The 17,500-nt window shown below is 40.1% G+C and overlaps 2 protein-coding genes and 4 non-coding genes across 6 annotated transcripts; all 6 read right to left on the bottom strand.

Annotated features, from left to right (window-relative positions):
* Positions 1–860: 860 nt before the first annotated feature.
* LOC138022401 (biliverdin reductase A-like) lies at positions 861–7,871 on the bottom strand. Its single transcript, XM_068869528.1, has 5 exons — positions 7,530–7,871; positions 3,789–3,899; positions 3,596–3,693; positions 1,977–2,271; positions 861–1,535 (listed from the first exon to the last, which is right to left on the bottom strand). Exons 1-5 carry the CDS (start codon positions 7,652–7,654, stop codon positions 1,259–1,261), a joined length of 906 nt encoding a protein of 301 aa, XP_068725629.1. The 5' UTR covers positions 7,655–7,871; the 3' UTR covers positions 861–1,258.
* Positions 7,872–9,911: 2,040 nt separating this feature from the next.
* LOC138021250 (peptide methionine sulfoxide reductase-like) lies at positions 9,912–13,792 on the bottom strand. Its single transcript, XM_068868106.1, has 3 exons — positions 13,734–13,792; positions 12,582–12,833; positions 9,912–11,558 (listed from the first exon to the last, which is right to left on the bottom strand). Exons 1-3 carry the CDS (start codon positions 13,790–13,792, stop codon positions 11,339–11,341), a joined length of 531 nt encoding a protein of 176 aa, XP_068724207.1. The 3' UTR covers positions 9,912–11,338.
* Positions 13,793–15,527: 1,735 nt separating this feature from the next.
* Positions 15,528–15,666, bottom strand: LOC138022517 (U4 spliceosomal RNA). The gene has a single exon (XR_011126595.1). It is a non-coding gene; the product is annotated as a U4 spliceosomal RNA (small nuclear RNA).
* A 348-nt stretch (positions 15,667–16,014) lies between these two features.
* LOC138022516 (U4 spliceosomal RNA) lies at positions 16,015–16,153 on the bottom strand. Its single transcript, XR_011126594.1, has one exon. It is a non-coding gene; the product is annotated as a U4 spliceosomal RNA (small nuclear RNA).
* Positions 16,154–16,725: 572 nt separating this feature from the next.
* LOC138022522 (U4 spliceosomal RNA) lies at positions 16,726–16,864 on the bottom strand. Its single transcript, XR_011126600.1, has one exon. It is a non-coding gene; the product is annotated as a U4 spliceosomal RNA (small nuclear RNA).
* Positions 16,865–17,239: 375 nt separating this feature from the next.
* Positions 17,240–17,378, bottom strand: LOC138022511 (U4 spliceosomal RNA). Its single transcript, XR_011126590.1, has one exon. It is a non-coding gene; the product is annotated as a U4 spliceosomal RNA (small nuclear RNA).
* Positions 17,379–17,500: the final 122 nt, after the last annotated feature.

Raw genomic sequence — 17,500 nt, 5'->3', positions numbered from 1 at the left:
TACGTCTGTTGAAATATAAGTGCTTCACGGCCTACGTTTGCAAAGATGTAACCCTTCCTTGTACTTGTCAAAAATATGATGCGCGCCTTGCCTAAACCGGTTTGACCGGAGTGACTAGCCAGAAACTTGGACTGGGGCGACTTACGAGTCTTGACATGTTTTCTGCATAGCCTCTCTTCTTCGCCCTCAGGCGAGTCTTAGAGAGGCTCTGCTCGCAAGGTGAAATTTATTATGTAATCGCAAAAAAATTTCGGCCCCGTGGGCGGAGCGAAATTTCAGTGCGTACTAACTGAAATTTCAGCTCGGGTTGAAACTCGCCATGCACGTAATGAGTTCCTAATTAAGTTTATTGTGGTACGAGTTCATCTGCCCTGTATTCGCGTTTCCATGATATTGGGGAAATCCTCATCGGGATATGAAATGTTTAGTACTGGTATCGTGTATTTGACCAAAGAGCGATTAGAGAGAACCAGAATGCAATTGGACTGCGAGCAGAACGTGTCCCATGTGTTTGGGCCAAAGTAAAATCCAATTGTGCACTTTGCGGCATGTCATTAGCCTCAGGTGCAATTGAATATTTAACAATTATTCCATGAGCGCGCGTTGGATATGAGATGATAGATAGCCAACCAGGCGCGTAGCGCCGAGTTGGCTATAATTATCTCATATCCAACAAGCGCGAGTGGAATAATTGCTTTATTAAAAACGCCCTCAAAATATAGAAAACTAGAATAAAAATATAAAGGCCCAAAATATAAAGGCCCAAAAAATCACGCATATGCTTGCCGTGTTTGTAGATCACGGTATAATGGCTCATAACCCATGATGGCTTAGCCAATCAAAACTCTCGAATTGCATTATCCAATGATCCAGTTTTTAATAATGACAGATATCTTCCTTATATAAATCTGAATACGCCCAGAGATTTTAAAACTTTTATTACTTGTTGCTTTCTCGCTTGAATAATTAAAACCGACGAAATGTAACTTTGAAATGAAATGTCGTGAAAGGTCTTCCTTTGTTTTCTTAGCTTCAGAAGGCTACTGAAAAGACGTGATCAATTATGTATTTATCATGGCGACTCGTCAAAGCGAGCCAGAGAAATGATTTATCGATTTCGTGACACTTAATGTAGGAATCAAGTTCTTCATTACAGCGCGCATTAGAGACAACTGGTTGATATAGGATTTAAAGTAAACTAGGAATCTTAGTTGGCACTTGCATTAACCTTTTAAAAAACGCCGTCGAGATCAATTATTCACCTCTTTGCAACTTTCTCTATTTCTTCTGCCAATTTCAAACAATCTAAAACAAGTTTCTTGTCCTTGGCGATTTCATCACTACTTCGTTCCCCTCTGATTTGTGCTAAGAACAATTCTAGGTCTTTTGCAAACAGTCCTTTGTGACCGGGGGCAGTTGGAGGAGGGGGACCGGTGGGTGACTGAGTTAGGACACTGCCATCTTCAAATTTGAACTCCTGGAATCTGTGCCTTGGTTTTCCTTCTCGTCTCCTTTCCGTTATCCATGTCAATAGCCTGTAAGCACAAGGCAAGGAGTGGATAAAAATGAGATGGCAACTATTAAATGTTAAATGTTGTCTCTTAACATGGTCATTTTTTAAAAGTTGACAAAAGGATAGCCTCCCCCTTACTTCCTTTACTCGAACTAACGATGAATGAATGGTTTTGTCAATAGACTATTAAAGACGGACCTTGTATTTGGAAATTTGTCTGACCGTTTATGACTCGCCACTTCCTTTTCTGTGCCCCAGGCTTGGGGCGAGCCCGTCGGTTTCCGTTTAGTGAAAGAAAATCTACCTTGACATAATATTCGCTAGAGAGGTAAATGATTTATTTTCAAGGCTAAAAAATATAAGAGACAAGTGATCGTATAAAATCCGAACATTTTTTACTTGAATAGGATCTTCCTTTGATACTAAAAATCCTTTTGACATGACCCCAGACAAGTAAACATACCTATCATCTGAGGTAGAAAACTCGCAAGTTAGTAAACGCAAATCAGTTTCATGTACATAGCGGGCTTCCTTAAGGGTGAGCTCTCCAAAGAGATCGACCATGCACTCCAAATCTGAGATACCAGAGAAGCTGGGAAACCCGGCAAGGCTTTCATCGGTGATCCAGGCATTTGAGAACCTGGCATCTAAACGAACTATGCCCTCCTGAAGAGGAACTGCCTTGGTCTTGATGGTTTGCTTGAAATGTTGATGCAAGGGAAGAAGAAGAGCGATGTTCTCAACATGACAGACTAAACCTGGCAAAAAGAACCAAACACAACTTGTGATGATCGACACAAAAGACATCAAAAGCTTACAAATATAGGAGAATGTAGAAAACAACAATGAATAAGAGGACAATGAATCAAATAAAACAGGGATAAACTAATATCTGGAAACATTTACAGCTTAACTTACCATAATATTTACATGCTAAAATGTAAAAGCGTTCTCTGGTAAAAAATATTAAAAAACATAAGCTTTCGGCCATCAGTCTAAAGCCTTTAACGAATAAAAAAGTTAGCACACGAACGGAAATACAGTCAACTCTCCCTTAACGAACACCTCTGTAAGACAGACACCTCTATAAAACGGACACCTGGTTCTGGTCCCGGCCGTTTTTTAGTCATTTTACTACAACCAAACTCTATGACGGACACCTCCATAAGACGGACAACGGACACTTTGGAATCGTCAACGGACACTTGTGAGGTGCTGAATGTGATCGCAAATTACCATTTAGGGAAGAAAAATTTTTGTACGTGACTCTTTTAACACCAGAAGTTTAATTGAGAGCTCTTATCTTGTCGCCGGAATACATACAGTGCAAGTTAAAATTAAATCAGTCATTGTCCCATTCAAAAATAACTTGGAGGTGACAACCGAATTGTATTGTAATCTAAAACAAGGAAGGTTTCGTTCAAGTAAATAACTTAAAACAAACTTTAAACAGACGTGTATTCACTGTGCACAGGTTCAGCATTATTATCTCAAAATTTCTGGGGTCATGTTACGTCGACTCTCTTTAAGCCGGACACCTCTCTAAGACGAACAGCTGAGGCCGGTCCCGATGGTGTCCGTCTTAGAGAGAGTTGACTGTATATACGAAAAGGGGTGCCAAAATTTCTTTTATAAAAATAGAAAACAAAAAGAAGTGTGAAAAAAGCTAAGAGATAAAAAATGTAAATGAGACCTAATTACAGGCCCAGGCAACGGTTTTGAGTTATAATCCGCGTAGACGGTTTTAGCTGTACGTGTGCCAAGATTCTAGTGTTATTCGAACGCAGTAATTGCCTTTGTAAATAACACAAGCGTTATCGAAGTCAATGGAATGATTGTTTTGCCACGCATGGTTGGCAACATTTGAGCCCTTTGTATAGTTCTTCAAGTTTCGTTGATGTTCCTTTTTTCGGGTTTGGAAGCAATTCTTCCGGTTTCTCCTATGAAATTCTAAGAACAGTCTTTACATGGGATTTAATAAACAACATAACATTGGACAACATCAAAGCCCTACTTACAGGCCCATCAAACATAATTCAATTCAGATGTGTTTTTCAGAATTTGTTGCTTGACTAATCATACCTTTGCTCTCTGCCAAGTCATAAAGTTCTTTCCCACTTTGTGATGAGAAGCATAATGGAAAATCAACCAAGACATGTTTTCCGTGCTCCAAGGCTTTCCTTTAAAATAACAACACCGGGTTGATATGATACCTTAGGTCTGATCTTCAGCTCACAGAAAAGGTTGATATTTTGATGTTTTGGCAATATCTAACCTGGCATACTCTTCATGAGTGCTGTTTTCAGTGCTAATAACAAAAGCGTCTACATCATTGCTCGCCAGTGCCTCATCCCATGTTAGAGAAGTAAGATCATCTACTTTCCGCCTACACAAGTAACAAAATTATAATATTGTTATATCAATCTGTATAAGGAATCAATCTGCTGTGTTGGTGTTCTAAACCAAAGAAACAAAGACCATGTCAGTGTCCCAAATAAATTACACCTATTATTACTTTATTATCCAAATATTTCCTTAATATGTGTCAGTAAAGAGATAAGGCAGTATGGCATGTGATTGAAGGCACTCGATAAAAGGGACCATTCTTTTTTAAATTTATGGGTTAAGGGTGGATATGTGGATTTGCACGAGGCAAGAAACATTCCTGCGTGCATAGTAAGTGGAGGAGTCAGTTCAAAAAACCTTTGTGGAAAGATATATTAGCCAAGCTAGATGGGGACATTGGGGTCTGCGGAAATGCAGTATCTCTTAGTTTTTTAGGGCAGTATTTCGGAAGTTGTAGTCCTAAAAGTTCGGAATTGCTGTATGATCAAACCCTACAAAAAGCAGTCCTCATCTTTGCTCGGGGGGGGGGGGAACTCCCATATGGAACAGACGGGGATGCCCGTCGGAAATTTTGAATTTAACCCCTAAAGGAGACCATCTGGGCGTGGCTCAAGCTTTTTGTGAACCCTAAAGGAGACCAATCTGGGTGTGGCTTAAGCAAATTTTGACCCCTAAAAACAAGTTAAAAAGAATATTTGACTTCTGTTTCTCTTCGCGTAATTCTGTTTCTTCGCGGAGCCCTAAACAAGACCTTGGCGGCTTAAAATATTGGCGCTTTGCCCGGAACACCCTAAGCGAGACCAAAATCCAAAATTTAAACCCCTAAGCGAGACAACGAGCATCCCTGTCTGTTTCATATGGGAGTCCCCCCCCTCCCCCCTGGGCATCTTTGGTACACGGTATTCAATGCAGAAATTACATCACAGAATTATCTGAATTCCGGTTGCCCATGGGGAAATTGGAAACTCTGCAACCTTCCTCCTTTGTGCAAGATCAGGCTAAATGCAAGCGCAGTTTGTTTTAACAATCGTTTGCTGTACTAACAAAGGTAATCTGCGTGCACAGAGCAACATGTACCCAGGGTGCCAGAAGGAATTTTTTTTCACGGTCGGAGAGAACGCTCAGAAATTCCAAACCAACGGTCCTCTGGAACCCAGGGTAAGCAACATGGGGAAGAAAATATAGAACACATTAATTTCGGTTTTAGTATTTAACAGTTTTTGACCATGGTATTTCAGTATTTGCCCTTTTTTGGCACAGAAATGCGGTATTGGGCAACCCCCAATGTCCCCCTCCAAACTACAAAACAATGGTTTGTCACAATAATTTTATTGTAAGGAGAAATGGGGAAATGTCAGCAAATGTTACCACATGAGTCCAACAAATTGACCTGCTACCAACTGAGTGGGTCCAAAGTTCAGTTGGTAGAGCATTGCACCAGCATCGCAGAGATCATTGGTTCAAATCCCACTGGAGCCACCTAAAATTTGCAGGTGTCTAATAGACACCAGTTAAGTGCAAGGATCACTTCTCTCAATTTAGATTTCATTTTTAATGATGACTCAGGGACATTAAGAAAATCCAAGTGCTGCTCCATAGCAACCATTTATGTACAACCTTTGGATCACTAGTTCAGATGCTCTGCCTCTCAGAGGTGTATAGGAGACTTGTGGAACTTAGCCATTTCACTAGGTTCAGTTGAACATAATATGAAATATTGTTTTAATGGTGCATTCTCACAATACTGTGGTAAATGTTAACCCTTTGACACCCAAACCAGCCTAAACCAGCCATACTTAGTATTTTAATCTGTCTAATGCCAGACTATTTTACTCCTCAACGGGGAACCCCCAGGAGTCAATGGGTTAATCACTCCCTGAAAAACCCTCATTAATTAACCCTTTGATACCCAAACCAGCCTGAACCAGCCAGACACCAGACGCCAGACAATTTTACTCGTCAATGCGGAACCCCCAGGAGTCAATGGGCTAACCAAGGAAATATGATTATGGAGATTTATTAGTCCACTATCACGTCATTTTACCGTATTTGGTCAAGAGAATGCGCAAAAACAGTGTAGTGTCCCAGTTTGACCGGTTTAGAACTGAGCAAATACGGATGGAACAAGCGTTTTTCAACATCAACAGGCATTGACTCCTGGTCCAGTGAGACTAAACAGATTTTACTCTGTCTAAAACCAGACAATTTTACTCATCAACTGGAGGCATCCTAGGTTGCCCCAGGGGTCAATGGGTTAAAGAAATTATTTTCAAGACTATGCAAAGCCCGAGAATTTAGCTTGTCATTACTTGTCATTCGTCATTTTGTTTATCCAATCAAATAAAGGCATTTGAATTGTTTTGTCTGTGTTAAATAATATTGTTTTCATCATTCACACTTGCCTTATTATGCAATCTATACGATTCTCAGTCAATGCAGGAAGAAGCCAAAATGCTAGAAATGGTGTGATAGTGCAAATAATATAATAGATCCCTTATTGAAAGGTTAAACATTAAATATGTGGGGCCATTTTGCTCGTTGCTTGGGTTTCCTCGCCCCTTCTGGGCTTGGAAAAATACTACACAACTCGCAAAATATACAAGCAAATCATATGTTAAACCATTCAATAAGGTGCTTGTACTGGTCTTTCTTTTGACGAGCCTACATTCTTCGAATAATCTAATAAACCCACAAGGAAATCCTCCAAACTAGGATAAGACAACCCTCTTTATCTAGGACAAGACAGCCCTTCTAATCTAGTTTGGAGACTCATGGCAGTTAATCCATGAGTTCATAGTTCAGTTGGCAGTTGGATACTGTGGTGCTAAGACTGAAATTGAAATAGCTTTGCATTCTCGAAAGTTTCCAGTAAAAAAGGAGATAAATGCTAACCCCAGTAAATTTATGAAGTAAAGTTATGTTTTGATGGTGACCAGGAGAACTTGAAAAAAACTCAAATGCCTCTTTGCAGATGAGGCTAATTGCAAGGTTGTGTAGTTAACACTGGTAAGTTTTTCATCTATAGGTAATTTGGTTTTTGGTTGACCAAAAGAGGGATAGTCTAAAGGGTAGTTCCTGGGGAGTCCATGGACAAGAAAACATTACTTAACCTTGCACCTAAAACCACTGTTCATAAGAAATTTTCAGATAGTAGACCCCAAGAAGGCGAAAAAAAAGAGATTTTATGAGGAGGTGATGGACGGGTATGGAGGAGGGGAGGGGGGTGAAGTTTTGTAGTACAAAAGCTGAACATTATTTGAATACTTTTGAACGGAATTTTTCTACCAAGGTAACAGATGCTTGGATCTGTGTCCAAAGGAAGTTTGAACCATAGACCATCCTCGAGTATCAGAAATAAGAATGAATTTAACGTTCCAATTGCAATGTCCTTTATTTTACAGAAAACTGCTACTTAGGGCGCGTTCGATTGACCGTATTCCGAAATAGGAATACATGGAATAGAGGTTAGAAATCCTTCGCTTTTACGGAGATTCACGTTAAAATTGTCAAACAACTGCTAAAATGCTATTTTAAACATATCTTTATTATTCTTGTTGCTTCAAAACGCCAAACATACAGTTTTAAATCATCACTCCACGTATTCTTATTCCGGAATAGGGTCAATCGAACGCACCGTAAAACGCAACACTCGGCCAGTCTTCAACCTTACCTTGAGATGACACCTCGAAGATTCGCGCTCTCTCCTAAAACTCTCTGCTCCAAATCACGTACCCTGGCTTTTCCTGCCCGCCCCAGACCGACCACAACGATTCCGATACTCTTGCTATCCGCCATTTTTCTTTCCGTTTCGTTAAACTTGCTCGACCGAACGTTTTGCCAGACACACAGATAAAGAACAGCTGTGATGGAATGCAAGCCAGATGCCACTTGACAAGCCAGCCACCAGTATGCCAGCTGTACCTTGACAGGAATGTATCAAACACGGTATGAAAAAAAACTTTTCCGCCATCAACTGTCATGCGTCTTCGGTTGCGTTACCTATTTTGTTGTTAGTGTCACGCAATCTTTCATCCACTTGGTTCCAAGAGAAGAAAAGATCTCGTGACGAGCCAGAGGGCTGTCTTGTCCTAGTGTGGATTTCCTAATGTGTTCGTGCTTGCCCTTATCTTTTTGTCATGCTATTTACAATTTAATGTGTACACTGATATGCATTTCACAATGGATAATTATGTGGCTAGCCTTACATACGTATGTTTCATCCCTGCCAAGGGACTCATCAGAGACCTTTCGGCTGACTCGTCAAACACCGCTAGCATCCGGATCAAAATGATTGTGGCAATCTGGCCTTATATCACGTAAGGATTCCCAATTGCGTAATCTGCCAATTAACAACTTGAAAAAGTGTAAGACTGTAACACTGATATACACCCTCAAGTTCTTAGCTGGTGGTATTGTTGGCCCGGATGGGGAAGGGCGTTATTTCACAGCTCCCCTCCGGATTCTCCGCGCGGCTTCGCCGCTCCTTGATTTGCCACTCGCGCCAAAATAGTTATTTACATCCCCGATTATGGCAGCCAGTGATTGGGTACAAACAGGAAATCACATTGTCACGTTTGGCTCCGGCAGTGGACCATGAGTATTCGTCTATTTATTTTTCATATCTGTGCGGTGACAGAAATGAAAATATTATGCAAAATTTTGGCTAAAAATACTCGTGGGGTAGTTCCAGGCCTCTGAAGAAGAGAGATACCTATACACAGACATGGGAAAAGTCGGCTTGTTGGCATGGTAAATAAAAATAAGTAAGAAAACATCACACACAAATACTGCATGGTGTAATAATATTTGGATTTCGCGGTGCAGTTAGATCCTACTGCTACAGAATGAATATTTTCTCATTTGAGATAGCAAACTGAATTTGTGTCAAAGCTGCCTGGGACAAAGTCATTAGTACTTTTTCAGCGTGATATAAATTTTCTCCTCTCAAAAAAAAACGTAATGGTCGAGTATTTTACGAACATTTCCCTTAACAAAAAAATTAGATTTTGCAGGAAAGGGCAGAGCATTCCACATTCCAAATCGTCCCAGTGCACAAGGGAGAGTAAAATAACATGGGGTGTCAAATGGCTTGGCATGATGTCTCTAAAAAGGCTTGTGGAGTGTGAGGCCACCTAAGCAGGAACATGTAGATGTAGACAGATAAGGGAAAAACTGCTGTTGAATAGACCTTTCAAAACTACTTTTGTACGGCTGCGTGGCAACACCATGACACCTGCAAATTCGGTGCTTTTCAAAAAGACTTCATTAACTCATATTCCCTGCATTTACTACAAGTGGTCTTATCTTTCAATTTATTGTTATCTACATCTACACATTTCAGCACTCGGCTAAGTCCCTTTTTGACTTATGGCTGCTTCTGCTTGGGTGGCCTCGTACACCATAAACCTTTTTAGAGACATCACCGCTAAGCCGGCCACTTTTGCTGGCGCAGTTGTGAGAGCACTCGCCTCCCACCAATGTGACCCGGGTTCGATTCCCAGACTCGGCGTCATATGTGAGTTGAGTTTGTTGGTTCTCTACTGTGCACCGAGAGGTTTTCTCCGGGTACTCCGGTTTTCCCTCTCCTCAAAAACCATCATTTGACTTGATTTACGTTAATCGTTAATTCCAGTTTACAGTGTCCCCAATTAGCGCTTCAGTGCTAGAATGACTAGCACTACTCTTCTCGAATGGTGTGTGGGTTTTTCAACATCCCACAGGGAAGATATTTGTGAGATATTTGTGAGACGGGGCCTACGGTTTATAGTCCTTATCCGAACTATTTGCGGATGAAATTACAAAAGGAGCACTTTCTCCTCAGTTATTTTAAGATCAGTGTTGATCTGGCCGGAGTTTGAACCTGCGACGTCCCGCGTGACAGCCGAATGCTCAACCAACTGAGCCACCAGTGTGCGGTGATTTGATTTATTCTTCATTTTTCGCCTTTGCACATGCGTATGTTAATGCTTTGTAAGGTTTCACAGAATGATTAAAAAGAATATTCAATCAAGGGATGCGGTTAACCCAACATCATTAAATTTACAACAAGACATACCGTTTTTGGTGTATTTATTTTGTGTGTTGCACATTATAATTCAACATCTTATAAATGACAAAACAGAATCTTGGTGATTAATGCAGTTCCCCCACAAAAATTCTCTTCTTTCTTTATTCACTACCAAACCAATGCATTAAATTCTCAGTCCTGCAGTGCTTTTATTTACACTACAAAACGTCATTAACACTGGTAAGAGCAGTCAAGTGCCCTTGTCTCATTCCAACTCTATTGATCTGCATTCATTTGATCTTACTATTTTCTAAAGATTCAATTTTTACACCAAATAAATATTCTGGACAGCTAGTTTTAACCACTACATTAGCCCACTAATACCAGCCAATAATTGCCATGGTAGGAATATTTAACAATTATTCGCCGAAGGCGAAGTGATTATCGGTGATTAGTATATGCTAAAACAGTGGATAGCGTTGAACTCGTGCACTGATTGGCTACTCAAACTTCGGATATCCTTTGTTATTCACCTCCGAGCAATTCGCGCAGAATTTGGGCCCGAAAATGTTGTAATCTTTGCAGGAATAAATGAGTTAAAATCATCTTGTTGTGCTATATTATCTCACTGTTTTAGTATATACTAAATATTCACTGATAATCACTGAGCCTGAGGCAAATAATTGTTTTAGTATAAATACACAAGTGATTATTTCAAAAAAGAGAAAAAAAAAAACATTTCCACACGAAATCATCTTCACTTACAGTGGCAAAATGACTACTGGCAGCCATTTTGTCCGTCGAGGAGAGTATCGGCTGATAATCCGAGATAGCGAGCCAATGAGAGCGTGTGATTTTGTATAATCACCTGTGTATTTATACTTAAGTATAATACAGGATTAAGACTGCTGATTGGGCATCAATAAAATCAATCAACAGCCCCAAGCTATGATAACTGTTGAAGCTAACAAAGGCACTAACTGAACCAGGTCCAAATCCACATTCAGTGGTTCCAACTATTATTGCAAAGTAATGATATTGTGAAATTATAAAGTTGTTTGCTAATTAGTGACATTGCCTATGAATGAAAGAGAGTATTCCAGTGACCTGGAAAACTAAATACCGTGTACATACCGTAGATGTGATCTAAACTAATCTGCATTAATTTTATGCATACAGAGCTCTGGGATAAAAATTATGCAAAGGAAAAAGCTGCTTTGTGGCAATCTGTCCGTGATTTACTTTATAACATGTCGTCCCCTGTCGCTTCTGTTGTCTTTGAAGAGTTACCAGTAGATCTCTGTTTTGCTATGACTGCTAACTCCATCTTAAAATAGCAGTCATGTTTAGACAAATTTGAACTAAAGCAAATGGCAATGTGACTCTTTTTATATACTTTTTTTAGTCTATAGCTAAGGCCTACCAGTACTTAAACAGAAAAAAAAAATGGATCTCAGAAGTCGTGATTCAATTTAGAATCTCTTATTCTTCAAGATCTTTTGCACCATGTCTGCTTGTGCATCACTTATTTTCAGTTCATCAACCTCTGCTTCAAAATTTTTCAGTGAACCATAACCCCCAACATAGCCATTCAACCGTGCTGCCACAAAAGAGCTCACCAACTCAACACCATTTAATCCAAGACTCTTCAACAATGTGGGATGCTGACGTAGTAAGTACTTCTGATGGTAACTGGAAAAGAATAATATCCTGAAAGTTAGTTATCCAAGCTTAAGAACTTGATTTTCTTCAAAAAAAATCTGAATTCTTCATCATGGTAAGAAACATGTGGAAACACATGCAACAAAATCTTTTTCAAGTAACATAAATATTGATCAGTAACCAAGACCTTTGATATGTTTATTTCCTTTCCTTGGTTCCTATGCATAAACTAGGACTGTGATAGATTTTGAATTCTCTCCTGTACACCAATAATATTATTAGATTCGTGTTGCTGAACCAAGGGAAAAGATACCTTCACTAAAGGACCGGAAATGAACTAGATCGAGATCATTTTTTGATAACATCTAGAAGCGCTATACATTTTCTTTTCCACAACCTCAAACAATCACATAACATTTAACATTCTATTGAATATCTGCACATTAAATTAAATTGAAATAATGACAATAATACATTCAATAGACTTAGTCTTTGGTGTTTATATTAACTTTAACATACATTTACATTATTGTACAGAATTATCTTCAAATCTGCTTTACAGGTAAAAATAGAGATATCATCATCATCATTATATCTTTGTTTCCCTAGGATTTTTAAAGTAGTGTGGGTTCTTTTACATCCCACAGGGTTAATATGGGCATTGAAAGGTTTTGAGATAGGGCCCACAGTTAATCATCCTGGCTTATCCAAGAAGACTAGAGAGTCTCACTCAAAGACTCTGGGTGTTGGTCCGCCTAAAGTCCTTACCCCCCAACCTCCTGCATGGAGATGCAGGGATGACGCAGTGGCGAGAGCACTCGCCTACCACCAATGTGGCCCTGGTGTGATTCTCAGACTTGGCATTATATGTGGGATGAATTTGTTGGTTCTCTACTCTGCAACGGGTACTTTTTCTCTGGGTACTCTGGTTCCCCCCCCCCCCTCCCCCCCTCTTCAAAAACCAACATTTGATTTGATTTTCATTAATTTGTTGATTTCTATGTACAAACAGATAAAATGGCAACAACTAAGAGAAAATAAAAATAACCGTACTCTTCTGCATCATAAAATGTCTTGGCTGGGAGAATCTTTGTTACTATGGGTCTCCGAAGCGTCTTCTGGTACTGATCACGAGTTTTCTCTGCAAGTTGCTTCTGTTCTTCATCATGATAAAAAATGGCTGACATGTATTGTGCTTTGTGGCTTGTTGTAGCATCATGATTTTTCCAAAATATTTCTAACAGGTCAGTGTATGTTGTTCTATTTGGATCATACTCCATCTGAACAGTTTCTGTATGGTTCCCACTGTGTAATGCATAGAAAAAAGACAAAGTCAGTTTTTAATGGCAACATCTTGAACAATGTGATGAGAATAGCTTTTTACCCATTTTAACTTATTGAATTGTAAAGGATACTACAATGCACATTTTTTAATAATAATACCACTAATAATAACAATAACAATAACAATAACAAATACCACGCATATTTTTGTAGAAGCCTGACCCACAAACGTGTTTTGTCCCTGCCAAAACAAAAGGTCTTTCATGATTAATCCCTTGGAAGGGAGAAAACATGTATACCATACATACATGTATACTCAGCTAGCCTTGAAAAAATTATATAAATTTTTCTTATTGATACACAAAATATTGAACTTATTAGAACATACTCTCTCAGACTATTCTGGTATACAGCTGTAGGAACTAATTGAATATGAATATTATTGCTGGTTTTCACATTGTGTCATCACCAGCCACGCTGGTGGATGAAAACAAAAGATCTCTCATCGCAGCATTGTTATCTGTGTCTCTAGAGACTGGTTGCAAATTATTTTAGGATCATTGTTTCACTGTGAACCGAATCAAAATGATCATGAGTCAGCTTCTTAGCAAAAATTCTACTTATTTGGCTCTTGGAATGTGGAAAGTAGATCACTAAAAATACACTTTTTATGACAACAATGCAGAAATCTTGAATGTCTTTGTGTACTAGTTTTTAACAAAATTTTTCTGAAAACCATTCTGGATTCACGCCATTCATTTCATTTTTGAATGTTTTATTTCATTTTCATCATATCCAGAACTTTTGCAATAGGAACAAAGGAAATAGTGCCATTAAAATGTTCCTGCCCCCCTCCCCTCCCCTCCCGCTCCTTATGACTATGCATTTACCCAGCACTTGCCCCTCCCCTCAAAGATGCACTTTTCTTCACAGTAACCTTGACTCAGCATTACAACAGTTGTAAAAAGGAAAAACTCCATGTAAATTATTTTCAAAAGGAAAATGTGCCTCAATAAAGAGAACTGTGATTCCACCGGGAAATAATTGGCAACCGAATAAAGAAAGCTCTCTAAAAGATTGAACGAGGTTATGTCATCAATTTATCGGTAGTCCTACAGAAAACCCTTTGATCGACAAGACCGGTTACAATGACGATGAAAAAAGCAGTTGAGCTACATGCAATCAACCTGACTCAAAAACGATGTCAATCAAAACAAGTTATGTCATACGCAAGCCTGACTTTGATCTCGTTTCAGACATGTAACAATTTTCACAACATGAATTTTAAAGATTCGATTCCAGCAAAACAGTACAAGATGGACAACAACCCCTTAACAACTCAAATTTTTGTTACTGTCCGCTAACGATAACTTACAGGCTGTAGTAGGTCGGAAAAGGCTTTGATCCACCAGTGTAACCGACTTTGGTTCGAACGACGCCATGAGCACATCCGAACTGAGCCTCGGGAAACCAAAATCAACTCATGGAAAAAGTTGCGGTCTTAGTTTCCTTATCTGCCATGATATCAAGAGGTGGCTTTACTACCTCCACAGAGTTTCCGAGTGCGTTACCCGTTTTGAAAGAAGAAATTGCACGCAACGAACGAAGGAATGAAGCTAAAAACAATGCACGGGACATTTTATGCAACGTCGTTATGATGTAACTACTGATGTAACTAGTTCCCAGCTCTTATCCAAAGACGCGGGATATCCCGCGTTTTCTCGCTGCAGCGAAGGATGGAAAAAAGTAGGAGTTGCTAATGATGAAATAACAGGCGCATTCCAATCAATCAACTGAAGAGTAACAAGTCGAAAGCAATAAACGAAACTTAAAAGAGCGATACCAAAAAGCATTTCGTAGACTTATTGCTTGTTCCTTTCTCATGTAGTTAAATTTCGTATATTCAGAGACCACATTTAAATTCAATGACACCCACTCACAACTTTTAATTTGAAGATTAATTTGTCAAGTCATGATTGTACGGTGCTTTTAAGGGGACATCTATTTCTTCGCGGCGGAAAAAAAAGGAGAGGCGGACAAAATCAAGATTAAAAAAAGAGAGAAGACACACTTGTCTCTTACGGAGAAAGAGATGACCCTTTATAAGCAGGGTATGATTGACACATTTTTCTTTGTTATTTGTTACTTTTCCTTTAAGTACAACCCGGTTGAACCGTCTGAAAGTCTAAAGGAGGGGTCGTTGAGGTAGTAGGGAAGAGCTGGACCGATAAATTTTAACGAGGAGGGATTTATCTGTGCAAGCGGAGAGAATACAGTCATCTGTATAATTCCCCAAAGTTAGGGATTTGATCGCGGTTGGATGGGGGACCTCTTAGAATATGTTGGTAGAGGGGACATCAGTCGAGGGATTCATTCAGACAAATCCATTTGTCGACGTACTCTAGGAGACAGAAAACAGTCCTATTCCATAGGGTTGAGGTAACCAATTCACGTCTCCAGGGAGTCGGGAAGTGGTGAAACGCACCTTTTCCTAGAGCTTGTCGGAGGAATAATGGAATAGGCTAGTTTCGAATTATGCAGCAACCAGATTAGAGTCGACTCTGTTCTTTCGTTGCTGCGCAATTCGAAACTAGCCAATGAGATTCTACCAAGTGTCCATCAGCCATGGACTCTTGATTCTACAGTTCTACAATGGTCCAGCGTTAGCCACACCAATAGACTTGCACTCTAAGCTCTTTCGTTAACTTATGAGGGCCCGCATACGAGCCGACAAAAATTGCAAAGCCGACTGTGTTTGAAGTCGTCTTGCGGGGTATTGGGATTAGTTTTCAATCAGCAATAACCGCGCCTCGGTTGCACCTCACTGGCTACGGTAATGCCACTGCGCAAAGCTAATTGAGAGAGACGCGCAATACGGTTGCATTGAATGGCTTTGCGGCTTCCATGTGGGATGTGGCCGGAAGAAAAGAATCGTGCGGCGTTTGGGTTGCGACGATTGGAGCGATAGGAAATGTGAGAGAAGCCACTTGAGTTCTCAACAGGGATTTCAATTATGAATGTCTTCACATTTATAAGACGTAAAAGAAAGTGTATTACCTAATTTTTCATCGAGGGTTACGTGTTACGAGATAATTCAACATGTTACGTGTTTAGAGTGTCGCTAGGTCAATTTTGCGGCACTGGAGGACTTCACTGGAGAGTACTTGAAGGTAGTTGCATCTTCATACTTGATTATGATGGGCCCGTATACGAGCCGGCAAAAATTGCAAAGCCGACTGTGTTTCAAGTCGTCTTGCGGGGTATTGGGAAAAGTTTTCAATCAGCAATAACCGCGCCTCGGTTGCACCTCACTGGCTACGGTAATACCACTGCGCAAAGCTAATTGAGAGAGACGCGCAATACGGTTGCATTGAATGGCTTTGCGGCTTCCATGTGGGATGTGGCCGGAATAATAGAATAGCGTGCTTTTCGGGTTGCGCCGATTGGAAAAATAAGAGAAGCGACCTCTCAGTACTATTTTTTTAAAATATGGTTGTTTTGTCTCACGGTAATTTAAAGAATTAAATTTACTGTAAGCGTATTATGTTACGCTAAATCAAGGGTGACTCTAGATCTTCTTCACAAGACAATTCACGGTAAAAGTGATTCACTGACTATCCGACTGTTAGAATGATTCTAAGCATATCGCGCGGCACTCGGTGACAAAGGACAAACTCAACTGTAATCTATACTTAAACTACAAGGAAGGATTACGTTTTTGCAAACGTTGGCCGTATAGCACTTATATTTCAACAGACCTAACTGATTAGAGTGTAATGTGAGGCCCATTTCCATAATTAGGGCTAACGCTCACATGGTTCGTATGGGGCAGAAAACTAGCACTTCACATTACACTCTAATCAGTTAAGTCTATACTTAAACCACTTCTGTTTTTATATTTAATTGTGACGGGCCCGCATGCAAGCCGGCAAAAATTGCAAAGCCGACTGTGTTTCAAGTCGTCTTGCGGGGTATTGGGATTAGTTTTCAATCAGCAATAACCGCGCCTCGGTTGCACCTCACTGGCTACAGTAATGCCACTGCGCAAAGCTAATTGAGAGAGACGCGCAATACGGTTGCATTGAATGGCTTTGCGGCTTCCATGTGGGATGTGGCCGGAAGAAAAGAATTGGGCGGCGTTTGGGTTGCGACGATTGGAGCGATAGGAAATGTGAGAGAAGCCACTTGAGTTCTCAACAGGGTTTTCAATTATGAATGTCTTCACATTTAGAAGACGTTAAAGAAGGTGAATATTAAGTGCATTACCTAATTTTTCATCGAGGGTTACGTGTTACGAGATAATTCAACATGTTACGTGTTTCAGCGTCTTTCCCACTATTAGAGTGTCGCTAAGTTCATTTCGCAGCACTCGACTTCACTGGAGTCTACTTAGACATAGTTGTATCTTCATACTTGATTATGATGGGCCCGTATACGAGCCGGCAAAAATTGCAAAGCCGACTGTGTTTCAAGTCGTCTTGCGGGGTATTGGGAAAAGTTTTCAATCAGCAATAACCGCGCCTCGGTTGCACCTCACTGGCTACGGTAATGCCACTGCGCAAAGCTAATTGAGAGAGACGCGCAATACGGTTGCATTGAATGGCTTTGCGGCTTCCATGTGGGATGTGGCCGGAAGAAAAGAATCGTGCGGCGTTTGGGTTGCGACGATTGGAGCGATAGGAAATGTG

Source organism: Montipora capricornis, chromosome 10 (genome assembly GCF_036669925.1).
Source record: "Montipora capricornis isolate CH-2021 chromosome 10, ASM3666992v2, whole genome shotgun sequence".
NCBI lineage: Eukaryota > Metazoa > Cnidaria > Anthozoa > Scleractinia > Acroporidae > Montipora > Montipora capricornis.
This window is presented reverse-complemented; position numbering and strand designations above follow the sequence as displayed.